This window comes from Aedes aegypti, chromosome 2 (assembly GCF_002204515.2).
Source record: "Aedes aegypti strain LVP_AGWG chromosome 2, AaegL5.0 Primary Assembly, whole genome shotgun sequence".
In the NCBI taxonomy this organism is placed as follows: Eukaryota; Metazoa; Arthropoda; class Insecta; order Diptera; family Culicidae; genus Aedes; species Aedes aegypti.
This window is the reverse complement of record NC_035108.1, coordinates 423,432,986-423,456,174: the sequence shown is the minus strand read 5'-3', so window position 1 is coordinate 423,456,174 and position 23,189 is coordinate 423,432,986. Positions and strand designations below refer to the sequence as shown.

The following is a 23,189-nucleotide window of genomic DNA, read 5'->3' as shown; positions in this document are numbered from 1 at the left end:
CAGGGTTGCCAGTTCGACCTTTTCTGCGTCGACAGTACAAGACTTAGACCAGGTCCGTCCCACTCGGGCTCAAATTGGGTACCACTTTTGTACTGCATTTGGTCCCTAGGTAGTGCAAAAGGTACCCAACATGGTATCTAGAAGGGAGGTAATCCAATGTGTAAGATTTCCCATTCCGCCATTTTGAAATGCCCAGTGACAGCTGGCGAGTATGTTTTGGTTGTTTGGATATAGTAGGTATAGAATGTTTCTTTTACAACAATATATGTGTGGTATACGCGGCAAAGTATCTGTACTTCCTTTACTAGGTAACGACCCAGGTAACGACTATGATCTGATAGTAGAATGACTATGAACTTACGAGTGAACGTTACAAGAATACAACCGTCACCGTCAGACGGGAACACCGTGGCACATCCTCTCTTTCATCGGTGAATTATCGTTGGTGGGCGGCTCTCACCCGCAGAGCTATTCAAAATTTCCACATGCATTACAACCAACTTTTCAAGTTTTCTTCTTTTCTTCCACTCAAACAACGGAATACTACGAAAATTTGATTCGCGACATAACAGCTCATCAATGCTAGAGAAAATTTTCACTTTACAGTGTTTATGTTTGTTGGAGTAAACATTCCCTAACAACGCCATAGAAACGGTGAAATGAAAAACAGTGTACATCGGTGCTTCCCAAACATTTTCAACTTTCGCCCCCTTGAAGCCAACATTTATCTGGAATCGCCCCCCTGATATGTGATTTCAATATTTTATTTAATTAAGTGCTGTACGTCAAAAAATAACTCCTTCTCGCATATCCACAGAATCATGATACGATAACTATTATGTACATTGAAAAATATTTTCCCTTATTGGGATATCGATCCCAAAATTATTGGGAATGGTTTACTAGATTTCAATTTATAATAGCAATTTTAACCATATCTACGTGCATTTCAGGCTACTGAATCAGTTTTTGATACAAGTTCGGCCCAGTTTAAACTATTTGAATGTAATATATGCAAAGGCTCCAACTTGTGACGTATTTGGGGGATGATTCGACAATGGTGATTTCAAATTGATTGATCTTTTGTTTCTAAAACTACTTCAAGAATGTTTAAGAAATTGTTCATAATAAATGTCTGACGTTTCTGGGTACGATTGTTTTCATTCAATTCAAAAACACTGAACAAATATATGGAAATCCAGAATGTATTTTTTCTATCTCCAAGAAAAAAATGTCTCTAGAATGATTTGTACCATAAGAAATGATAAGAATGAGTGCAGCCGAAGTTAAGTTTGGAAATGATTTACCTTTAGATGATTATGAGTAATTGTTTTCAAATGCTCTCGTGTTAGCTTTTTCGCCCCCTTTCTGGATTTTTTCGCCCCCCTCCCTCCAAATTCTGTTTTACAAATTATCGCCCCCTGGAGCCTGAAAATCGCCCCCAGGGGGGCGAATTCGCCCACTTTGAGAATCACTGGTGTACATAAACCCGCCAGATAGCCAACTCGCTAGCTGTCACTTCCAGCTTCCCCGCAGCTAACCACACCGCGCACCCACTGACTGTTTAGATCGGTAAACCTGTCATTATAAAAACCTTGGTACCGTAAAATCGGGTGTAATTGATCAGAAGGGTGAAATTGATCATCGTATCACACGATTTCATTTATTCGTAATGGAGCACAAATATCAATGTAAGCTGTAGTAAATGAACGGTGTTTGTCGTAACTATTGTCGAATCGTGTGTTGTGAAGTTTTTTGCGTTAAACAATGTTTATTACTATGAAAATAATCTAAAATTTCAAAATCATGCACGGTGTAGTATTGACAAAAACCTTTGAACTTCTGTTTATAAGCAAGGATTTGAACATGGTATAAACCTGAAAGTTTGTGAGGATGCTTGAGATATATTCCCAAAACAGATTTCATCACCAAAACTCGTACCAATTAGCTCATATGGTAGAAATAATTGAATTTCTGCTAGATATCATTGAATTCCTTAGGAAATTGCATACATTTAGGCGTTTTCCGCGTAATTTTTGAAATTTAACTATTCGTTATTTATATAAATATTGCATTATTAAGAATTTGACAAGCATATTCGGATTCAGGGAGCTCAAATTTATCATGTAGAGTTGTTTTGAAAATTAACAATTATGGCATTGACAAGTGATCAATTTCACCCCGAAATGAGATCCTCTGATTTTTTATTTTAGAGATGTTTAACACTAAAATGATATTTGTTAGAAAATTTCGGTACATTAGTCGATGAGGCTCACCTTCGTACTTGTTTTCCTGCATTTAGTTGTTTGGTATTGTTAATATTATAGAAATCAGACTAGAAAATCCGTGAAAAATGATCAATTTCACCCGAAATTACGGTACCCAAGTTTGAAAGATCGCAGTACACTTTTCACGTAGAATGCCTCCTAGATTACCTCCTAAGCCATAAAATTGTGGGCAACTGCAAGGGACATGGAGGTCTTTAATTTGTCTTTGCTTAGACTGGAGTGCGCCTATTACCGAGGGATAACACTCCTTAATTCGGAGTATGAAATCATGCCTATAATTCTGATTAAAAGATATATAGACCGCATGAGGAGTTTTAGTTTGAAATTTTATAGACATATTTAAAAAAAACCGTACGTTTTGAAGTTGAATCTATTATAAAAAGTCAAAGAGCGAGTAGCACTGTTGCCTAGTGTAAATGATAAATTGGTTCAAAGAAAACAAGCGTATGATTCCATCTAAGCCTTCTTGTAAAATAAAACAAGATTATTTGAAGCACTCTCTTCCTTCTTTACTACTTAAGTGTTTACATATGTATTAATTATTATTATTATTATTATCTTTTTTATCGAGATTTGCAGCCCGAGGCTGGCTCATCTCGGGCACGTATATATTAAATGACCGCCTAGACCAATATGGCCATGAAGAAAAAAGTTGATATATTACGGCTTTTGAAAATTCGGTAAACTGGAAGGATCATTTCCCGGAAACAATTGTTGGAGAAAACTAACGATGTATGTTTTGGCTTATCGTAATAAATGGATGTTGCCTTTTTAGCTGGATGAACTTTTTCTGTGTACGACCCTGTCAATCTAATAGGCTCTCCATTAATTACGCGAAACGATTTTAACGCTTTTTCCAATCTCCCTACAAGAAAAATCGCTTTGCAGTAAAATTTGTTGTATAGAAAATGATGTATAATTGTATGGAACGTAAGATATCTTTCAAGTGTATAGTCTTCAGTCGGATTTTTACAGTGAATGCCATCCACAAATGACATTATCACTTGCAAAACGGTATTATAATAGAACAAAGTCAAAGTCTGTAATTATCACATTCCCGTCTCACACTCTTGATTTCTGTTATTAACCTAATCTAAAGCAAACCCTTCCAGATCATAAACTAAAAACCGAATTGCTCTTTTTATTATCTGTACGTGAATTTGGCTCGTTTTGACACAAAATAGTCTCAATTAAATTAAAAAAAGAGCAAAACATAAAAGAAAAGGGTTTATCCCTTCCAATTTTCCTCAGAGTCGCCGAGCAACCCCCGGCTTGAAACTTCACCCAGTAGTTAGTGTGCTTGAAGAATCCAATTAAACGGAAAGCTGTCATCCCTTTCGGCTGAAATGGAGCAGCGTAAAATTCGGAACACGGCCAAATCCAATTGAAGTGTGCCCACGACGATGAAGATAGGAGTAATAGAACAAATTTCGTGGGCAAAATGTTGAGAGATTAAACATTAAACATTTGTAGGCAGTTAAAGTATGAACCATATTGTTTTGAACCCATTTTTAACTAAAAATCATTATTATTCTCCTAGGCACTAACTTTTTCATCTTCTTCTAGGTATTACGTCCTTACTGAGGCAGAACCTGCTTCTCAGCTTAGTGTTCTCATGAGCACTTCCATAGTTATTAACCAAGAGCATTCTTTACCATACTTGTCATTTTCGCATTCGTATATCGTGTGGCAGATACGATGATACTCTATGCCCTGGGAAGTTTAGGAAATATAGCATACCTTCAAGTTTCACTGAAAAAAGGCATGTAAAGAAATCAAATTTTGGCCAAAAATTTGGTCCAGTAACTCCAATGTGCAATGGACGGATCCAGTGGGCGTTGGTGGCAACAGATAAAGGTGTCGTCGATTTGTGTTAATTGAAAAATCTAGATCAGATTTCCTGGTTGCCGTTGGCGTGGTGATGGCTCGATGATAAGGGAGGTGCAATGCAATTATTCTGTTTGATTTTTTTTCCTTTTTCAAATTAAAACGACTAGAACGAAAGGGTTTTTCGAAATGAAACATAGGGGAGTTGCGTTGTTGAAAGCGTATTCCAGTTCAATTGCTTGCTTTTCAGAGAGACCAGTCGCTAATCGGGAATCTGTAGATGCAATCGAGCTTCCAGAAGCAGTTAGCGGGGTGTGTATGGAACATGAGCGGAATGTTCACTAAATTCAGGTAGTCGTACGGCGATGTGTAGGTTGTGTGAGGATTTACTGTTTCCAGACGTACGTGATTTAGAGCGGGTTGTCACGCAACTCGTTTTTGAGCCGGTTCAATGGCCAAGTTATAGGTGACTTCATACTCTAGCCAATCGATGTAGATTGCAACTTCGTGGTGATATCTCGTAGATTTATTGATCAGTTACTTCGGAAAAGGGAAATTAAAATGTATCTCATAAATTCCTCCCGAACAACCAGAATCAACTTCTTTCTCTTGGCATTACGTCCTCATTGGGACAGAGCCTGCTTCTCAGCTCAGTGTTCTTATGTGCAGTTCCACATTTATTAACTGGGAGCTTTTTTGCCAAAGTTGCCTTTTTCGCTTTCGATTATCATATGGCAGACGATGATACTTTATGCCCAGGAAAGTCAAGAAAATGCGACCTGAATTATGATAACAAAGTAGGTTTTACAGCTGCTACGGAATGATTCAACTTACGAAACGAAACGTAAAATACGAATATAGTACTTCTTTGAAGGTCTATTGAAATATTAGCAATCTACTAATGAGTATGAAACTTACATCCTGAAATCACCACCCCATCAAAATCTCCCACCGTCCCCCACTGGTTCATATATTTCCGCGTAGTAGCTTTTTGATAACGCAAGACCACCCCTAGTTAACACATAAAGCGAAACAAATTAAGACGCTTATGAATTCCAACGCTCCTAGCCAGCCCATAAATACACCCGGGTGAGATAAGGAACAAGGACACCGACTTGCTAGCTACACATACGTTGTTGGTCGCACTTCCCGTTGGTCGGTGCTAGATTATTGTAGTCATGAAGTGAATCTATGACAAAAGGTCGAAAGACAAAAGGTCGAAAGGACAGAAGGTCGAAAGACAAAAGGTCGAAAGGACAAAAGGTCGAAGAACAAAAAAGGAGGGACAAAAGGTCGAAAATCTATTTTCAAAGAAGGAAAAATTTCCCACGAAGCAAATCATTTTCGACCTTTTGTCCTTTCGACCTTTTGTCTTTCGACCTTTTGTCTTTCGACCTTTTGTCCTTTCGACGTTTTGTCTTTCGACCTTTTGTCCATAAACCGACGTGAACATTGCTCGTTACGACCAGAAATTAAGTTATGAATTTATTGACTTCCCCGCTGCATATTTGCACAGTAGCTGTCCAGTAGTCATATCATCTGGTTTTATGGTAATTATGGCCATTTTCTTCTATTTCTGGTTTAAACGAAATCGACGTTCCAAACATTATTTTAGGGTTAATAGATATTATTTGAACGATAAGCCCGATGACATGAAGAATGAGTTTTATGAGAGCCTGGATAAGGCCTACGGAGAGTGCCCAAAACAAGACGTCAAGATAGTCATTGGCGACGCAAATGCGCAGATCGGGAAAGAAGATTTCTTCCGACCCGTCATAGGAACGGAAAGCCTTAATTCCGTTACCAATGATAATGACCTGCGGCAAGTAACCCTCGCTGCTGCTAGAGGGATGGAAATCAGCAGTACCTACTTCGCACGAAAGAATATCCTCAAACACACCTGGCGACACCCGAGTGATGATGCCGGCTTTCAAATAGACCACGTGCTGGTTGATGGGCGACATTTCTCAGATATCATGGATGTCAGGATCTTCCGAGGCCCTAATATCGACTCGGATCATTATCTCGTAGTCGCTAAAATTCGGGCGCGGTTATCCAGCGTCATGAGTTCCACAACAAACAGAACGCTGCGCTTTAACATACAACGCTTGTCGACTGATGGGATAGCTGCACACTACCGTCAGCAACTAGACGAGCAGTTGGGAGAATCAAAGTTGTAGGAGACGTCGACAGCCTGTGGGACCCTATTCACGAAGCTGTGACAACAACGGCGCGGGAAGTGGTTGGCACTGATCAACGACGAAGACGAAACGACTGGTTCGATGAAGAGTGCCAGAGAGTGACAGACATGAAGAATGTCGCCAGAAGCCGTATGCTTGAGGCCGGTACCCGACAGAACAGATAGTGGTACAGGGCAGCGAGAGCCGAAGAAAAGCGAATTCCCTGCAGAAAGAAAAGGAAGCACCAAGAAAGTGTGGTAGCTGAAGTCCAAGAAAGCATGAATCGGAACGATATGCGGAGATTCTATGCAACAGTCAATGGTGCGTGGCACAATACCGTACCAGTACCCGCCATGTGCAATGATCGAGCAGGTAATTTGCTGACCGAAAAACGGTGGTGTCTGCCAATTGCCTACTGCAATTGTTGAACGGTGAAAATGGAAATGTAGCGAGGAACAGGATGAACATTGATGATGACAATCAAGCTGTAGACCCACCAACCATAGGAGAGGTTAAAAAGGCAATCAGAGAGCTGTATAACTGTAAGGCTGCTGAGAAGGACGAGATCCCAGTCGACCTTCTCAAGCACGGAAGTGAGCAACTTTACCAGTCGATCCACCGAGTACTTCTGACGGTAAGGGAGGACGAAGAATTGCCCACCGACTGGTTGGATGGTTGAACTGGTTGCAGACTCACCATCTGTTTATTGATTTCAAGGCAGGTACGACTCAGTGAAAAGAAATGAGCTTTGGCAGATAATGTCTGAAAATGGTTTTCCGGCGAAACTAATTAGGCTGATACGTGCTACGCTGGATGGTTCGAAATCAAGTGTTCGGATCGCAGACGAGGTGTCAACCTCGTTCGTGACGTTAGACGGATTGAAGCAGGGAGACGCACTTTCGAATTTACTGTTCAACATTGCACACGAGGGTGTTATTAGGAGATCTGGCGTGCAGAGAAATGGCGCTATTATCACAAGGTTGCACATGTTCCTTGGCTTTGCGGACGATATAAATCTAATTGGAATCGATCGCAGGTCAGTAAAAGAGGCCTTCGTGCCTCTAAAGAGGGAGACAGCGAGAATAGGCCTGACCATTAATTCTACCAAAACGAAGTACATGGTTGCATGGTTGAGTCAGGCATGGTGGTGTAGGTGCTGAGGTAGTGTTTGATGGGGATGTGTTTGAAGTTGTTGAAGAATTTGTTTACCTTGGAACATTTGTGACATGTGACAACGACAACAGCTTAGGTTCCGCAGCTTGCAAACGGAAACAAAATTCGCCCTGTATAAAACATTGATTCTTCCGGTGGCTCTCTACCAGACTCTAGTCAGACCGGAAAGCTCTCGGTGTTTTCGAGCGTAAAGTGCTAAGGACAATACTCGGTGGGAAACTCGAAAATGGTGTGTGGCGCAGACGCATGAATCACGAGTTGTATCAAGTGTACAAAGATGCGAATATTATCAATCATGTAAAATACGGCAGACTTCAGTGGGCTGGTCACTTAGTGCGAATGTCGGAAGAAAGAATTGCGAAAATAATATTCAGCAGGGTACCAGGTAGAGGTCGGCGGCTTCGGAGAAGAGTACGAATACGCTGACTGTACGCAGTGGAAGAGGACCTGGCGACCCTAAACGTGCGGAGCAACTGGAGAAGTTTCGCCCAAGACCGACGAAGATGGAGCTCTACAATACGCCCGGCAATGGCGTGACGCTACGCTGTAGCCATCAAGGTATCAAGGTAGGTATATATCTGTGGAAAACGTGCGTGCCAGCTGTAACACCTTTGGTATAACGCATGGTAGGGTCGATGTACCAATAGCCGCATAGCTATGAACAAATATTCGTATAAAATCGAAAAATAACGCTAGCGTCATTATTTTTACTTCATCTGAAAGCTTTTTATCTTGGTTTTGTGGGAAAAATATGAAAACAACGAAAACTTATATGTTTGTATTTATAATCGCTTGTGCCACTATAAGAATACATGTGCAAATAGTAGCACTATTTCTAATTTCTGTTCCTAGAGTAGCACTAGTATCACGGCGTTGGCAAAATACTAATCAAAGCCGTATTTTCACAAAGCTTTTATATTTTTTCTTCAAAGTGTGGATCAAAAGCTTTCGTTTGATGTAAAAAAGTACTTAATTCATTAATTGCAAAACTAATTATTTCGATCATTTTTGAACAAAACCAAGCTGTGTACAAATGGTACTTGGATAAATAGATCCTGACCTTCATGTCGAAAAATATTGTGAAAAGATTTATAGCAAAACGGCCGTAAAAAGCCACTAGTGCGACTATAGGGGACTGTCCACTAAGGGAACACTGACCCTACTAAAAATTTAAGTAAATGAAGACAAATTTAATCTATGCTTCTTAAATGAAAACCTATAAATGTACAAAATAGGATGTATAATGTAAATTTAAATTTATACATGAATCGAAAAAAGTTTCGATGACCATTTACTTTACTGACAGGAAATAGTGATCACCTTGTAAAAAGTTAAGATTTTAAACCGATCCTGCTACACATACAAACTTTGAAAAAATCGATACATGTACCTGGCATTTAAAAGCATGAAAAATGACAAACATTTATATTTTAAATGACGTAATTTTCCATCATATATAATTAATTTGTTTGGGTTATATAAAATTTCAGTTACATTGGAAGTATTTTAAGTGCAAATATTTTCAATCTTATGACATTACATTTTTTACATGAAGTATTTTCATTGAAATCAAATTTTCGTCATGTCGTAATGTATATTGAACATAGAATATTTTTTGGTGTCAGCGCACTGTGTTTTATTTTCTTGTTTTCATGCGCTTTTTGAATAGCGCCCTAACCGTTGATTTTAGCGATATAGTTTGTTCGGAGAAGTTTCTTGGTATATTAAAGCGCAACTTTTGACGAAAAAAGTTTTGTGATCAATCCACCTAGCAGTGAGATAGAAAAACTATTTTTTCAAAACATTTAGATAGACATATGGTGTCTTCGGCAAAGTTGTAGAATTGGCAATTTGAAACAACTTTGTCGAAGACACGATTTTTCTATCTCTTATACTTTTTGAGATACATGCCGTTGTATGTGAATGACCCCTGAAAATCATATTTTTTATCATAACTTTTTTCCAAGATTTTTAACATTTTTTGTGTTTTCTACAAAGTTGTTTGTCATAGAAAAACCCGTGTTTTTACTGAACATATCATCACCCTATCTTTTGAAGTAACAAAGTTATTCATGAATTACTCTTTTTTCAAGGGGTAGTTTAGGCCTCTATAACTGGCTTCGGCGCAAAATGGCGCAGACAACTCTTACAAATTATGAAAGTACCATATCTCCCCTTTCGGCAGTTGATAAAAACTTTTGTCTATAAGCGTCTTTGCATGGGTTTTTACTATCAAACAAATAAGCCTTGTTAAAACGAATTCGACTGATAATTATTTTACTTTAAGAGATAGAGAGGTGCTATGTTCAGCAAAAACACGTGTTTTAAGATGTTTAACAACTTTGTAGAAGACATGAAAAATGTTCTCAAAAATGTTCCAGCACGTCACAAATTTTAGCTACAGATCACCAAAGTTGTATAAAATACTATTTTTATTAATGTTTGAAGTATGATTTATCAAACTTTTCTGTGATCTAGTCCACCAAGCATGCAGAATATGAGTTAAACATTCATATGAGATATTATTTAGATAAAATTGTACGATAAAACTCAAAGCAAATTGATTTTTTTCTGCATGCTTGCAGTCTCCATACGAAATTCTTTGTTTTTCTTATATGGCAAAACACAATATTTTCCGAAACCATCAAAAATAACCTTAGAGCATCGAAAGTATTATGAACTATGTTGTAAATAATTGTTATACACGTGAAGTTTGAATTCCATGGCAAATAAATTGGCATACAAGCTTTCAAACTTGTATCCAAGTTGGCTTAAAATAGTCAAATTTAGCATTTTTAACAGTCAATATCTCTAAAACTGGGCGAGCTATGACATTTTTGTAAACAGCAATGGATTCAGCTACCCTTCATTTAGTATCGTTTAAGTTTTCAGCTCATACGAATGGTTGGTTCTTCAGATTTGTGCTCTTAAAGATTTGAGGTTTGGCTTCGATTCATCTTCACCTTAACTCTATTACTACTCTTCTCTTCAATCAGAGCACAGTGGAAAGAATTTCAGTATAAAAAATGTTTTAAAACATTTTCTGATGGTCATGATAAAACATTCCTTCTTAAATGCTACAAAAGTTGAAAATGTGATAATAAGAACTGTCTTAGTGAAAACATTTGAATGGAGTTGAAACATGAAATCAAGTATGCCTACCATCTATACCCATGATTGTAAACTTGTCTCGCTTTCCGCAACACGAACCCAAAAGCATGATAACAACATTCCAAAGTTGGTGGTAATTCTTTACGATAATTGTCGTTTTGCGCGTGCTGTTGAAAGTTACCCAAATAAAGTTTTCGATTGCTTCATACTTACGCTTCATCGTTGGGGAAGGGAACTTTGACGAATCTATTAAGAAACCGCCGAAGGATAGAGCCATTGTATATTAATGAGATTTCACTATCGAACTTTTCGGATGGTTGACTGCTGATTGACACGACACCTCGGAAAGGTTCGAAAGTTCACGGAAGTTCGGATTGGAACAAATTACTGACACAGTTCTATTCTTTTCAATTCAGTGGTATTATTGATAACTTACTTCGAAGCGGTTTCAATTTTTACAAACGAAATAAATAGATTATTCCTAATTTTCCTATTCCTCTTGATTTGATACTCTTGCGATGATAGGGTGAACCGTTTATATACAAATTCTTACACAAAGTCTTCTTCTCATTCATGTTCAGTTGATTGGAATTGGCTATAATAAGGTATAGTGGTAATTTTAAAACTTTCAACTTATTATACAAGGATTGATGGAGATTGGTAAGCAGTTCACAATAAACGTTAGGACACATTTGCCGCACTGAAAAATCGAGTAACATGCTAAAATATTGCTTCCACTAGAAATGTACATTCCGCAAGCTGTTGCATTTGATTAACTTTAAGATATCACAGATGTTTTATTTCGCTTCCATTCGTACTCCTTACCCCAAACCTAGGAAAAACTCCGGTACAGCCGACTGCCATCTATTGCCAAAAACTAAAACTAACAAAAAGTTCGACGAATTCCTTGGCGAGACAGCTGTTGCTGCTAGCCACTAGCCGGCGAAGATCCGATTCTCGATTCGGCCGCTGCTTGGGCAGCTGCTTGCATTTCCTGCAGTTCTTCCTCTTCCCGGGTGAGTGGAATTGTCGAGTGATTGTACAGCCCCTGGGCCATCAGTTGCAGGGCCAGGGGGTTCTTCTGGCCGGAGGATTTCTTGATTTTGGCTCGCTTGTTCTGGAACCATATTTTGATCTGGGCCTCGTTGAGGCCCAACTCGGCGCTCAGCTGTTGACGGCGCCGCTCGGTTAGGTAGCGGTTTTCGGCGAACTCGTGCTGAAATGGCAGAAGAAGAAAAAGAGGTTTATATTGACACATATATTGAGCTTTTCGATAATCCATTCCGCATGATTATTAAATGAATGAACTCATTACGCATGGTAAAAATGAATAAATTATGGGTGAAATTATGAAAAAATGTGGGTATGATAGGCAACACAACTCAAAATAAATAGCACTCGCTCTGCGCGCGTGTGTAGTATACATCAGATGAGATGAATGGATGTGGGATATGAATAAAGTCTGCGTGATCTGTGGGGATTTGAATTCGAAACTTGGAACCATCTGAATTATTAGGTCACCAAGTGGCTCAGTAGCTTAGTTGGTAAAGGGGTCGTCTAGCAAACAAGAGTCCTGAGTTTGAATTCCAGCCGAGCACGTGTTTTTTTTTAAATAATTTTTCCCATAATTTATCCATTTTTACCACGCGTAATGAGTTAATTAATTTAAAAAGATGAATATTTAGATGATAAAAGCATGTCAACGCAGATTTTTTTTCTCATGAACCAATCATCAATCAATCGAAATATATTTTCGCTGTCTGTGACCAGATGTGGAGCGTGTTCGTGAGTATTGGGTTGTTGTTGTCGCATCGTCAAACCGTCACCGTAGTAGAACACAACAACCCAATACTCACGAACACGCTCCACTAACCCTTTCAAACCCAACCACCCAGTTACCACCCATAATGCTCGACCCACAGTAATATTCCCTTCTCCGGCTGTGAAACATCCGTGCGCGAGACGTGTGTACAAACCTGGCAATTACCCGTTATGACCAGTGAGGGTACCGCATTTGCAAGCCGAAATCCAAAATTATGTACAGAATTTATTGGAGCAATTCTTCTTCTTTTTCTTGTTAATATAATAGAAAATCCTCGCAGAATTGTCACAGGAATCTGAAGGATTTTCTGAAGATAGTTTTCAAGCAATAGCAGAAAGAAACTAAAAATACTTGTCGGATTTGTAGGAATTTCCGATGGGAAATATTCTAGAATAATCTTTTAAAATTGTAGCAGATGTATAAGGCGATATTCTCAAAGGCACTGAAATTAGGATTTTCTTTGGCGTACAAAAGCTTCCTTTTTGAACAAAAAAAAATTAGGATGGTTGCGGCATCAGTTGGAAAATTTGGTTAAGTTGATTTAAGATACCTATTCATTCATATGGGAATTACTACAATCTACCAAAAGAGCCGTTCGTAGCGAATTCTTGGAATTTTTTTGAAGAATTCCTCGAAAAATGCATCGAGGTCAGAAGAATTTCTAGAGTACCTTCACACGAGGTAACTTACAACACTTTTCAACTTCAGAGCTATGTACATGTAGATGTAGATAGATGTACATGTACATGTAGATGAAAATTCAAAGATTTAGATGAATTTAAATCAATCTGGTATCCAAATCGACACGTAAAGAATATCAAGCGGTAATTATTTTATCGAAATTTCAATTCAGCAGAACGGAAAATATATGTTTTGAATGCTACCATGAATGTGGGGTAGCTTGAAACACACACCATGTCCAAAGTTCATTTACGAATTCCACGCAAAAAGTTCATCACACACAACTTATGCACATTTTTGCACGAAACGTTAAACTATGAAGGTTATCCACTTTCAAGAATTTCTATATAGAGATAGAACAGATTTCAACTTTCTTAATTCCAGAAATATCTCCCGAATTTCTTCAGGCATCTCGCAAGTATTTCTGTTATCAATCAGATGGAAATTGACACAGTCTAGGAATTCCTGTAGAGATTTTTTTTTAAGTTCTCCCTTTGAGTAGTTTTATTTTATTCAAGTATTTTCCTCAGAGTATTCTGTTGAATTGGTTGCTTTGAAGAAACAATGACTCACACTCATGTGCTTTAAACTAACATATATTGCAGAGATTCCTTCGTAAAAGAAAAAGAACCAAGAGTCCATAGAAATATTTTGAGGATTTCTCAAGAAAAAAGAACAAATTTCCTGAATAAATCTTGACTTGAATCCTAGGAATATTATTAAACTTGAACTCTTAGAAAATCACTAAGTGGAATTCGAGAAAAAATAATAAATCATTACCGAATGATTTATTATTTTTTCTCGAATTCCACTAAGTGATCTTCTAAGTGCTCTAATTTAATAATATTTCTAGGAATTAAGCTAAGATTTATTTATTTAATTATTTATTAATAAATCTTCCCTGAGTTCCATCAAGAATTCTTTTTCCTAAGGAATTCTTCTGAAGATACTTAATGAAACTCGTACAAAAAAATTATCAAAACCCAGTGAACCATGTAACGTATAAGAATGTACATCAAAAATCATATATTCGTACGTAAAAAATCAGAATCGCACAAGATGCCAAATTAAGCGCTATCAATCTCAACACTAGCTGTAGGGGATTTTTTTTTTATTATCGGACGATTTGGGCCGGAGGTTCTCCTATTTGGATGAAATTTTCACCAGAGGTAGAGCTCGTGGATACATGACCAAAAGTGAAATTCAAAAAAATTATAGTGGCCTGTTTTCCCGGAAAACTCTAGATGAATTTTCACGATTTCCCTATATACCTCCAACTTTAAATATTCATAACTCCTGAACTATGCCTCGTAGAAAAAAAGTCTTTTGATGAAATCGAAAGGAAATTTTTTCAGCAATCTAATTAAAATATAAAATGTATGTATCGAGATCTACCTCTGGTGAAAATTTCATGCAAATCGGAGAACCTCCGGCCTAAACCTGTCCGATAATTAAAAAAAATGCCCTGTATATAAATCCCCATTACAATTCATAAACGACAATTTGTGTTGACAGCAAAATATGTTGTAAATAGTGCAACATAGAATCGCGTTAAGCTGTTTAGACTTACAGATCATATATCAATCCAGATAGCGGCTTGCTGAAATTTTTTTTTTTATTTTCATCTAAATTTTGTGGCATCGTATATCTGATTGTAGAAAGTCTGAAAAAGTCGTACCAAGTACGCATATAGCCTGCACTTTGGTAGGTATACAGCCTTTTCATGCATTCTAAACGACTGAATTGATTCATATAGAATGATGTATAACAAAAGTTACACCAACCAAAATGTTGACTGGGAAATCCTTTCAATGACATCTCAGAGAAAAACTCCAAATATTATCTTAGTATACAGTGCCCGAAATTCCTATAAGCGCATGACCATTTTTCACCGGCACATGTAGTATGAAAGTCCAATACTTCAATAAATCATCTCTGCTTTTAGGTATTCGGATAATATGATATTTCTACCAACTACTAAGACTTTTCTTTCAAACAGTTTGGAATGAAGAGGAAAAAACGGGATTTGAGTATGGAAATTCTTATAAGCGCACCTTTATTTTCAGATCATAAAAAATCATATCACAAGAACACAACAACTTTAGTACTTGGTTTGTTTACCATTTTTCAGAATTGTTTCATAAATTCGTTTCGGCATTGAATCGACGAGGTTCTGCAGCATTGTCAAAGGAATTTTACGCCACTCCCCTCTAACAGCTGCTTCCAGCTCTCGAACTGATCCGAACTGCCGTCCTCCACTGTAAACCCGTCTTGCGAGGATTCCCCAAAGATTTTCGATTGGGTTTAGGTCCGGACTCCGCGCTGGCCAATCCATAACTGGGATGTCCCGCTCCAAAAACCATTGTTTGGAGGCCTTGCTGACATGGATCGCAGCGTTATCTTGTTGAAAAACAAATTCGTTTTCCATCACATCCTCCGTAAATGGGATCAAAACACTGTCCAGAAGCTCAACATAGTTTTCGGACTTCATTCTGGTAGTAATTGTTGCTATCGGGGTTTTACCTCTACGTGAAAATGCAGCCCAGACCATCAAACTTCCTCCACCGAAATTTCTGCTCAGCTTCACTTGCGGATCCTTCCGAAGATCGTGCAAATAATACGCGCAGCAGTCAGGACCATCAAGATTAAACTTCTTCTCGTCGGAAAAAATCACGTTGTTCCATTCCCGCTTCCAAGACATATGGTTTCTGGCAAAATGCAGTCTTGCCTGAACATGCCTCGGAGTAAGGTTGGATTTTTTGGCCTTTTTCGTGTACACCATGTGTCCAGATCCACGTAGTATTTGAGATACTCACCTTGTTGTGATGGAAAGACCCAATTCCTTCTTAATACCGGATGAATCCAGCTCCCCGGCTTCACCAAGCTGGATAATTCGGTTCCTCTCACGGTTGGTGATCTTGGAGTTGCCCTTGTTTTTCTTCCGGATGCCGTAATTCTCACCTTTCTTCAGGAAATTTCGCACGACCGTCTCTCCTCTACCGATCCTCTTGGCGATTGCACGGTTACTTTGGCCAACATCTTTCAATTCAAGGATTAATCTTCGCTCCGTTTCGTCCAAGAACTTTCCTTTCGGCATCTTGAAAACTGTCAACAAACAACACTGTGCACGAATCGCAAAACTTTCCGCACGCATCCTCTTACATCGGCAGCAAAAGAAAATGACAAGTTTTTGTAGTGTGAGTGAAGCAAACACAAATGGCGTTAGCTTGGACACTGTGCGCTTATAGGAATTTCCTGGCCAAAAAATGATATTTTTATTTCACAAAATCGAAAAATTATTAATTTTGACTGTCTTTCATACAACCAAGTGGAAATATAGTAAATATCATTTTAGTAATAGATCGTCAATGTTTTATGTAATAACTAGTCGCAAATGTTGAAAAATGCGTGTGCGCTTATAGGAATTTCGGCCACTGTATCCTAAAGTAATTCTTCACGACTTACCTTCAAAGATTTTTCGTTAAGTTTTGAACAAGCAACTACCAAGAATCTATGAATTTCTTTCAGATCACAAATGATCCATCAGAGATTCATAAAAAAGTCTTCTTTTCAAATTAAAAAGAACAAATTCTTCAGGAACTATTTATATCACCTCTTCAAGTACAATTTAAATAAATCCTCTAGAATTTCCTCCTTCTACGTAGATTTTTCCAAGAGAGCTTCGAAAACTCACCCAGAAGTTTCTTATTAAAAACAAGATGCAATATTTACTTCCAATTCTTTAGATGAATTTTTGATGTTCTGAGAGGTATTCACAAAATAATAATAAAATATTGGAAATAATGGAATATTGGAGGAATCCTAGAAAAAATCATTAGACTTTAATTAATTTCTAGATGAATCAGTGTGATAGAGTTACTTCTGGTTGAATTCTTTTTTTTTTCGAAGGAGTTCTTAATAATTTCCGAAATCTATATCAGCATTTTCAGGGAAATTTTGATTTTTTTTTTTCAAATCTCGTTAGAATACCCAACAACTGCAAGAAAAAAAAATCTCCATGAATCGTTATAAAATCTTTATAGGTAAAACTTGGAGTAATTCCTAGAATAATCCGAGAATGAAAGCTCGAAATTCTGTGTTGGTGGTATTCTACAAACTTCTTTGAATCTTTTTTGTTTTTTTTAGGAGAAATTCCTACAGTTGCATCCGAAATAAATATCTTTTAAATATTCTTATAAGGAATTTGTTGGAAAATCCTGCCTATAGCAAAGGCATTGCTTGGAGATATTCCTTGTGAAATTTCTGATCTAATCCTATAAAAATGTCTGCAATCATTCCTGCAGAAATCTTTAGATAATCATATCAGTTTCAGCGATTTCTCAAAATGATCATAGAAAATTGAGTTCGGTGTAAATTATGTGAAAAAATCAAAAAGAAAATTAGTGGAATTTCTAGAATAATCTTCCAAAGAGCTCTTGAAGATGTTCTCAGCGTTATCCCTGAGCAATTCTTCTATTAATCAAAGTTCAAATTTGCAGAGAAAATTCCAGAAAAAGGGAATTTGCAGAGAAATAAGTGGAAAGGATGTTTATGGATTCATTCACTATTCCCTAGCGGGTTATCAAATGCGATTTCTGAAGTAATAAAGGTATTGCTGAAGACTCGGTGGAGTATTTTTAGGCACTACTAGGAACGAGTTCTGGAATTACTCCTGGATTAATTATTGGTATAATCTTAGAAGAATCGAAAAAAAAATACATCTAGTGGAATCCCAGGATAAATTCCTCGAGAACATGCCAAGCTACCTTCTATCAAATTTTTAGACGTATTCTCCGAAGCATTTCTGTATGAATTTTCTTCAAGTTTACATGGGGGATCCATGGCCCTTTTGAGTCCATAAATAAATTTTGACTGATTTCTCTCAAGATATGTTGCGGACTGTTTATAAAATATTCGAAGGATTTCTGGTAAGATCTTGGGCAGAAGTTTGATTATTTGATGAAGTCTAAGAATTTTTCAAGAAATAGTCAAAAAGCATGATTATTTTTGAAAAAATCATACAAAAGTTTATACTCTGGATAAATTTTTGACACAAGTCCGATTTCTAGTAAGACTCTAAGGATTTCAAAAAAGTCATGTTTAATATGGCTGAAAACAATCTTTGTAATTTCGAAAAATATATTAACCTTTGTAACAATCAAATTGATTTTAATTTATTTTATTCGTCAACCAGGAAGGTGTAATGACTCTCCCCTGCTCCTCCCCTGCCCCTTTCTGGGTACGCCCGTGCCTGAAAACTGTAATATGTTTATATTGTAATTATCTACTAAAATTAAAGCATTAAATTACTAAAAAAGGAGATACCAGGATCATCCAGAACTTATTGTTTTGATTTGATTGTGACAATTTGATCCATCTAAACACAAAAATTCTTCTTGGCGTTTGCACGTGATATCCTCGAAAATCTCAATACATTACGAATAGTAGAGTTGAAATGTTTAATTTCAATTTCTTATAAACAAACAGTATTTTTTTTTGTTTTAGCTTATATAATTATTGTCATGAAAATTTTAACAAAGCGACATATTCTATATTTCTACGCTATGCATCAAAATTGCTCTCGGAAAACTAATGATCTTTTGACATGGACATGGACATCTATAAAATAGTTTGGAATTCTTTAAAGAAAATACAATATTAGTTAAGTTCATGGAAGTATTATGAAATTTATCACCGAAAGTTTAATAAACTTAATGGTGCACAAACGTTTAAATGCTATGGTACGAATGAATGTTCAATTTTGTAACAAGAAATATCGAGATACTGATATTGAAATCGTTAATGCAAGATATCCAACTGAGACCTCTCTCTATAAAAGACCATTTTTGCATGGGACAAGCACGAAGATACAGTAATGACCCGATTTTGTCTACACCCGATTTTATTTACCCCCGATTTTATCATACCTTCTTCACGATTTTGTCAGCCTTAAAATTTTATTAATTTTAATCAGAATAAACACGTCTATACTGGCAATATTGAATGCATGAAGTCAATTATGATCTTCGCTACGTCTATGCAATCATCTAAAGACCAAAATTTTAAAATTTGAATTTTTTAATAATTAGCCAAGGAACTCATCAGTGTTACCTTAGATTACGGTACATAGAAAATGGCAGTAAAAAAAACAATGTTTCTTTTAATAAAATCATAAAACTAAGTTCTTAAGTAAAAATAAAACTTGAAACCTGTTGATTTTTTTTCCGATTTTATCAACTTTAAATGCAGCATGGAGCTGAAAAAATCGGTACATTACTGTACTTCTATGCCCTAGGAAGTGAAGAAAACTATCCCTCATACGACCTTAAAATTCATTCGTTGACTTCTAGGCAATGCAAATTATCCTGACCTCACCTTGTTAGTTACCAGACCATTTTCGGCCTAATCACCTTTTTGGCCTAACCAGATGTAACCTTTGCATATAACCCAATATACGGTTCTATCCCGTTAGGCCAAAGACCATTAGGCCGTATGCCGTTAGGCCGAAAGGGTCGTTAGGCCGAAAATGTCCGATAGTTTTAATGAACCGTATGGTCGAATGGGTAACTATCACGGATAGGTCAGTATAATTTGCATGACCTAGAAGCCACTGATTTAATTTTCAGGTCGTATTGATTGTTAGTTGTTAGATCAGGATAATTTGAATTACCTAGAAGCCCACAATATCCGCTAAGAATTACAACTAGTAAGAACAGCCTTTGATTAAAAAAAGGAAAAAACACTGATGAATGTGGCAGTGGTTTGACATTATTGTAAATAATCAAGTGTTATTTAGGCTTAATGACCTATTCGGCCTAACGGAATTCGGCCTAACGACCTGCACCCATGATAATTATTTTCAATAAAATTTACATGTGGTAGCTTAGGCAATATCATTCTAATGCATAAGAATGGAGAAGAAAATAAAAAAGAAATAATTCTGAATGAACTCTAGGAAGGTGTTTCTACAAAAAATCATTGTGAATTTGTTATTTTTTTTTTAACTTTTAGTTCCTAAGAATGTTTGAATAACATTACTGGTAGAATTTTAAAACAGTAGTGTTTGATCCTTCGACCTTGACGCTTGCTCCTGCGGGGGCGGGCGATGAGGGCAGGATCAAACATGTCGCGCGTCGGTAGTTCAGTAGTGAAAAAGTGCGCGGTCCGTTAGTAGTGTTTGATCTATTAATCGTGTCACTTGCTCCTGCGTGGGCGAGTGACGAACACTTGTTCGGCGTACAATGCGATTATTGAATTATTCCACGAATCTGATTAGGCGTGATTATATCATGGATCGCATTACCAAAAATTGGTGACTCCCAGATCTCGCCCTTGTCCCACTAACCCAATATTCTTTCCATGACAACCGTGGAGATGCAGAGGTGATCTCGGTCTCTTGTAACGACGGTAGTCACACTAACATTTCTTCCCTTCCCCGATGACCGTAAGGACGTGGCCAGTGCCGTGATTGACTTATGAAATTTGAGCTCTCGATTTGAGCACATTGAGAATGGTAAGCTAATCCCAAGCCCCATTCATTAAATCTCTTTGCAACTTCGATTGTGCTAGTCAATCACGGAGTAGCAACTACGAATTGTACGGTCATCTATGCATATGCTTATGCTTAACATTACCGGTAGAATTTTCAAAAGCATCTATAAGGGAAAAACTTTGAAGAAATCCATTAAATCGAAGGAATTTCTAAGAGTATGTCTGAATGAATGTCTATAAGAACGTATTCGTAGATACAGAAGTTTGAAGTAGTTCTTGTTATTTGTTTTTTAGAAGAGCATATCCAGCGTTGCTAGATTCATACTCAAATCTCAATCATGTAGATCTCCTACAAAAGCAAATTCATTTGAAATCTGCTTCCCAAAACTCACGCATGATATTTTGATGCAAAATCACTTGCTGAAGCTCATGCCGTCATTAATGATTAAATCATGAAACCAATCGAATATCTGAAATAATTATTGTTTGTGCTACAGCAACGGCTGTAAAAAGCAATTAAAGAATAACTAGATTAATGCATGAAGGAATCTTTGAAGAAAAAAAACTTCAGAAATCTCGAAAATGAAATTGAAGAATCCTAGGGAAAAAAAGATGAATTTATATTAAAATCCTTGTGGAATCCAATGACGAATTCCTGAAGAAGTGTCCAGAGGAATCGTAAGAGACAACATTGTTTAAGTAGCAATTTGCTTCTGCTATATGTGTAAAGTATTATATGTACTGGCCCGTCCCCGAAGAAATATGTGGTTCCGGGAAAAAGGGTCTGAGGCCAAGGGTAATGTCTATGCATTCTGTACACCACTTGACCAATTCAGCGAGAATTGCTCTTGTACAGAGCATGGGCTGGTTTTAGTGGATCGTCAATGGTGCGGCATACCCACACTCCCTGAGATACCTTCTCAGGGGTCTGTTTGCAGATTTCCCCTTTGTAAAAAAAACAGGCTTTGTTGATATTGATATAGTATTTCATCATTTAATTAGGAATAATTCCTAAGCACCATCCCAACAGCCGTAACGCATCACCTCCCACGTTACTCACCTAAACGGTAGTATTACACATATTTGACAATTAGCACCCCATCCCCCTCGCGCTTACCTTCAACCTCGCCAGCTGCGGTCCACTGAATGCCGTCCGGGGTCTTTTGTCGTCGGCCAGGGCACCGGACGCGCCACTGCTGCTACTGCTGCCACCTCCTCCACCACCTGCTCCACCATTGCTACTGGCGGGCGCCTTCTCGCTGGGGCTCTTCTTTGGTTTACGTGCTCGAGGACCTGAGGGCAAACAGAAGGAGGAAAAACATTGATTAATTCACTGATGGTGAAAAGATCCATTCTTATATTGTGACTATTGTCTACACCCAAGCCTCTTTTTACGTGATACGTAAATTTTGTTACGTTAATGGAATCAAAGCCCACGAAATTGATTGTGTATGAAATTTATTAAACATTAAATAGAATTCAAACAATACTTGTTTGACAAGACTTGTATAAAGCTATGTCAGCTATATATTAATTTGTTGCTTTATTTAAGAATCGACTTAATTAGGTTAAAAGTTACGCTTATAGATCCAAAGGCTTTTGCCCGAAGGAGTTCAATGATTACCGGAAAATGTCAAACTTAGATTGAGTGTGTAAACCTTGTTGATTTTTCGTCAACAGATTACTGGTTACGTTTGTTGATCTGAAGAACTAGACTCAATGAAGTTCATGGATAACCTTCGGAAGCAGTTGGACTCCAAACTTGATAGAATATGTTTGTTAGAGTCTGTTTGAGTATGAACCTTATTCATAAACCTTCGAAAGATTTCTGGTTACGCATGTAGATACCAAGACCTTCACTCAAAGAAATTATGGCCTCGGATCGAAAGTCGATTTCTCAAGCAGTATTTGTACCATTCTTATGGGTGAAAGAAGGGTAAAACAGACAAGCTCGTTAAGAATGGATGCTAACAATCTGTAAACCAGGTGAAGACAACTACAATCATCAAATAAACCACGCTTCCGTAGCACGCATCATAATTCCTAGTGCTGAGCACACGGTGGCCTATCTCAAACGTCTCATTTAATGAGGAAATATTTCGGTAGTAATGAGTAGCCGTAGCCTTTCGTCTTTCGTCGGCCAAGATATGGGAAAGACCACCAACGACGACGACGACTGACAAGAACCAAGAGCGGGCGAAAAGCTGGCGCCATTCAAGCGCCAACTGAAATCACACTCAATTTAAATTTCAAATAGAAAATGATCATGCAGTCCTCCGGATGGGGTGAGGCCCCAAGAAGAGTTACCACCAGCCATTAAACGCTAATAGGAAAAACGAACGAAGCGCGCACCAGATGATCGTTCGTCTGGCCGTCGATTTCCGCCTGGAGAATCAAATAATTTAATTAGCACGAATGGATTGAGATGCAATTTGGGTGAACCGTTCACGTTTCTCCCGGTCGGGATGGATGGGAGAAAATTTCTTCTACGGCTACTATGGGTCTGAAATCAAAATTAAGCAGTTAATATTCAAAAATCTATTTTTATATAAAATTTATTATTTTAGATTAATAAATGATCATTGACAATATATGTGATTGTATATCTACGATTAA

At 37.5% G+C, this 23,189-nt stretch overlaps 1 protein-coding gene across 1 annotated transcript in view; it reads right to left on the bottom strand.

Moving 5' to 3' along the window:
* Positions 1 to 11,087: 11,087 nt before the first annotated feature.
* LOC110677033 (homeobox protein invected) overlaps positions 11,088 to 23,189 on the bottom strand; it is a 388,087-nt gene continuing 375,985 nt past the window's right edge. The window contains exons 3-4 of the mRNA XM_021847510.1: positions 21,691 to 21,866; positions 11,088 to 11,795 (exon numbers count right to left, since the gene is read on the bottom strand). Coding sequence (XP_021703202.1) covers positions 11,508 to 11,795; positions 21,691 to 21,866 — 464 coding nt within the window. The 3' untranslated portion in view covers positions 11,088 to 11,507. The remainder of the gene's footprint in view (positions 11,796 to 21,690; positions 21,867 to 23,189) is intronic.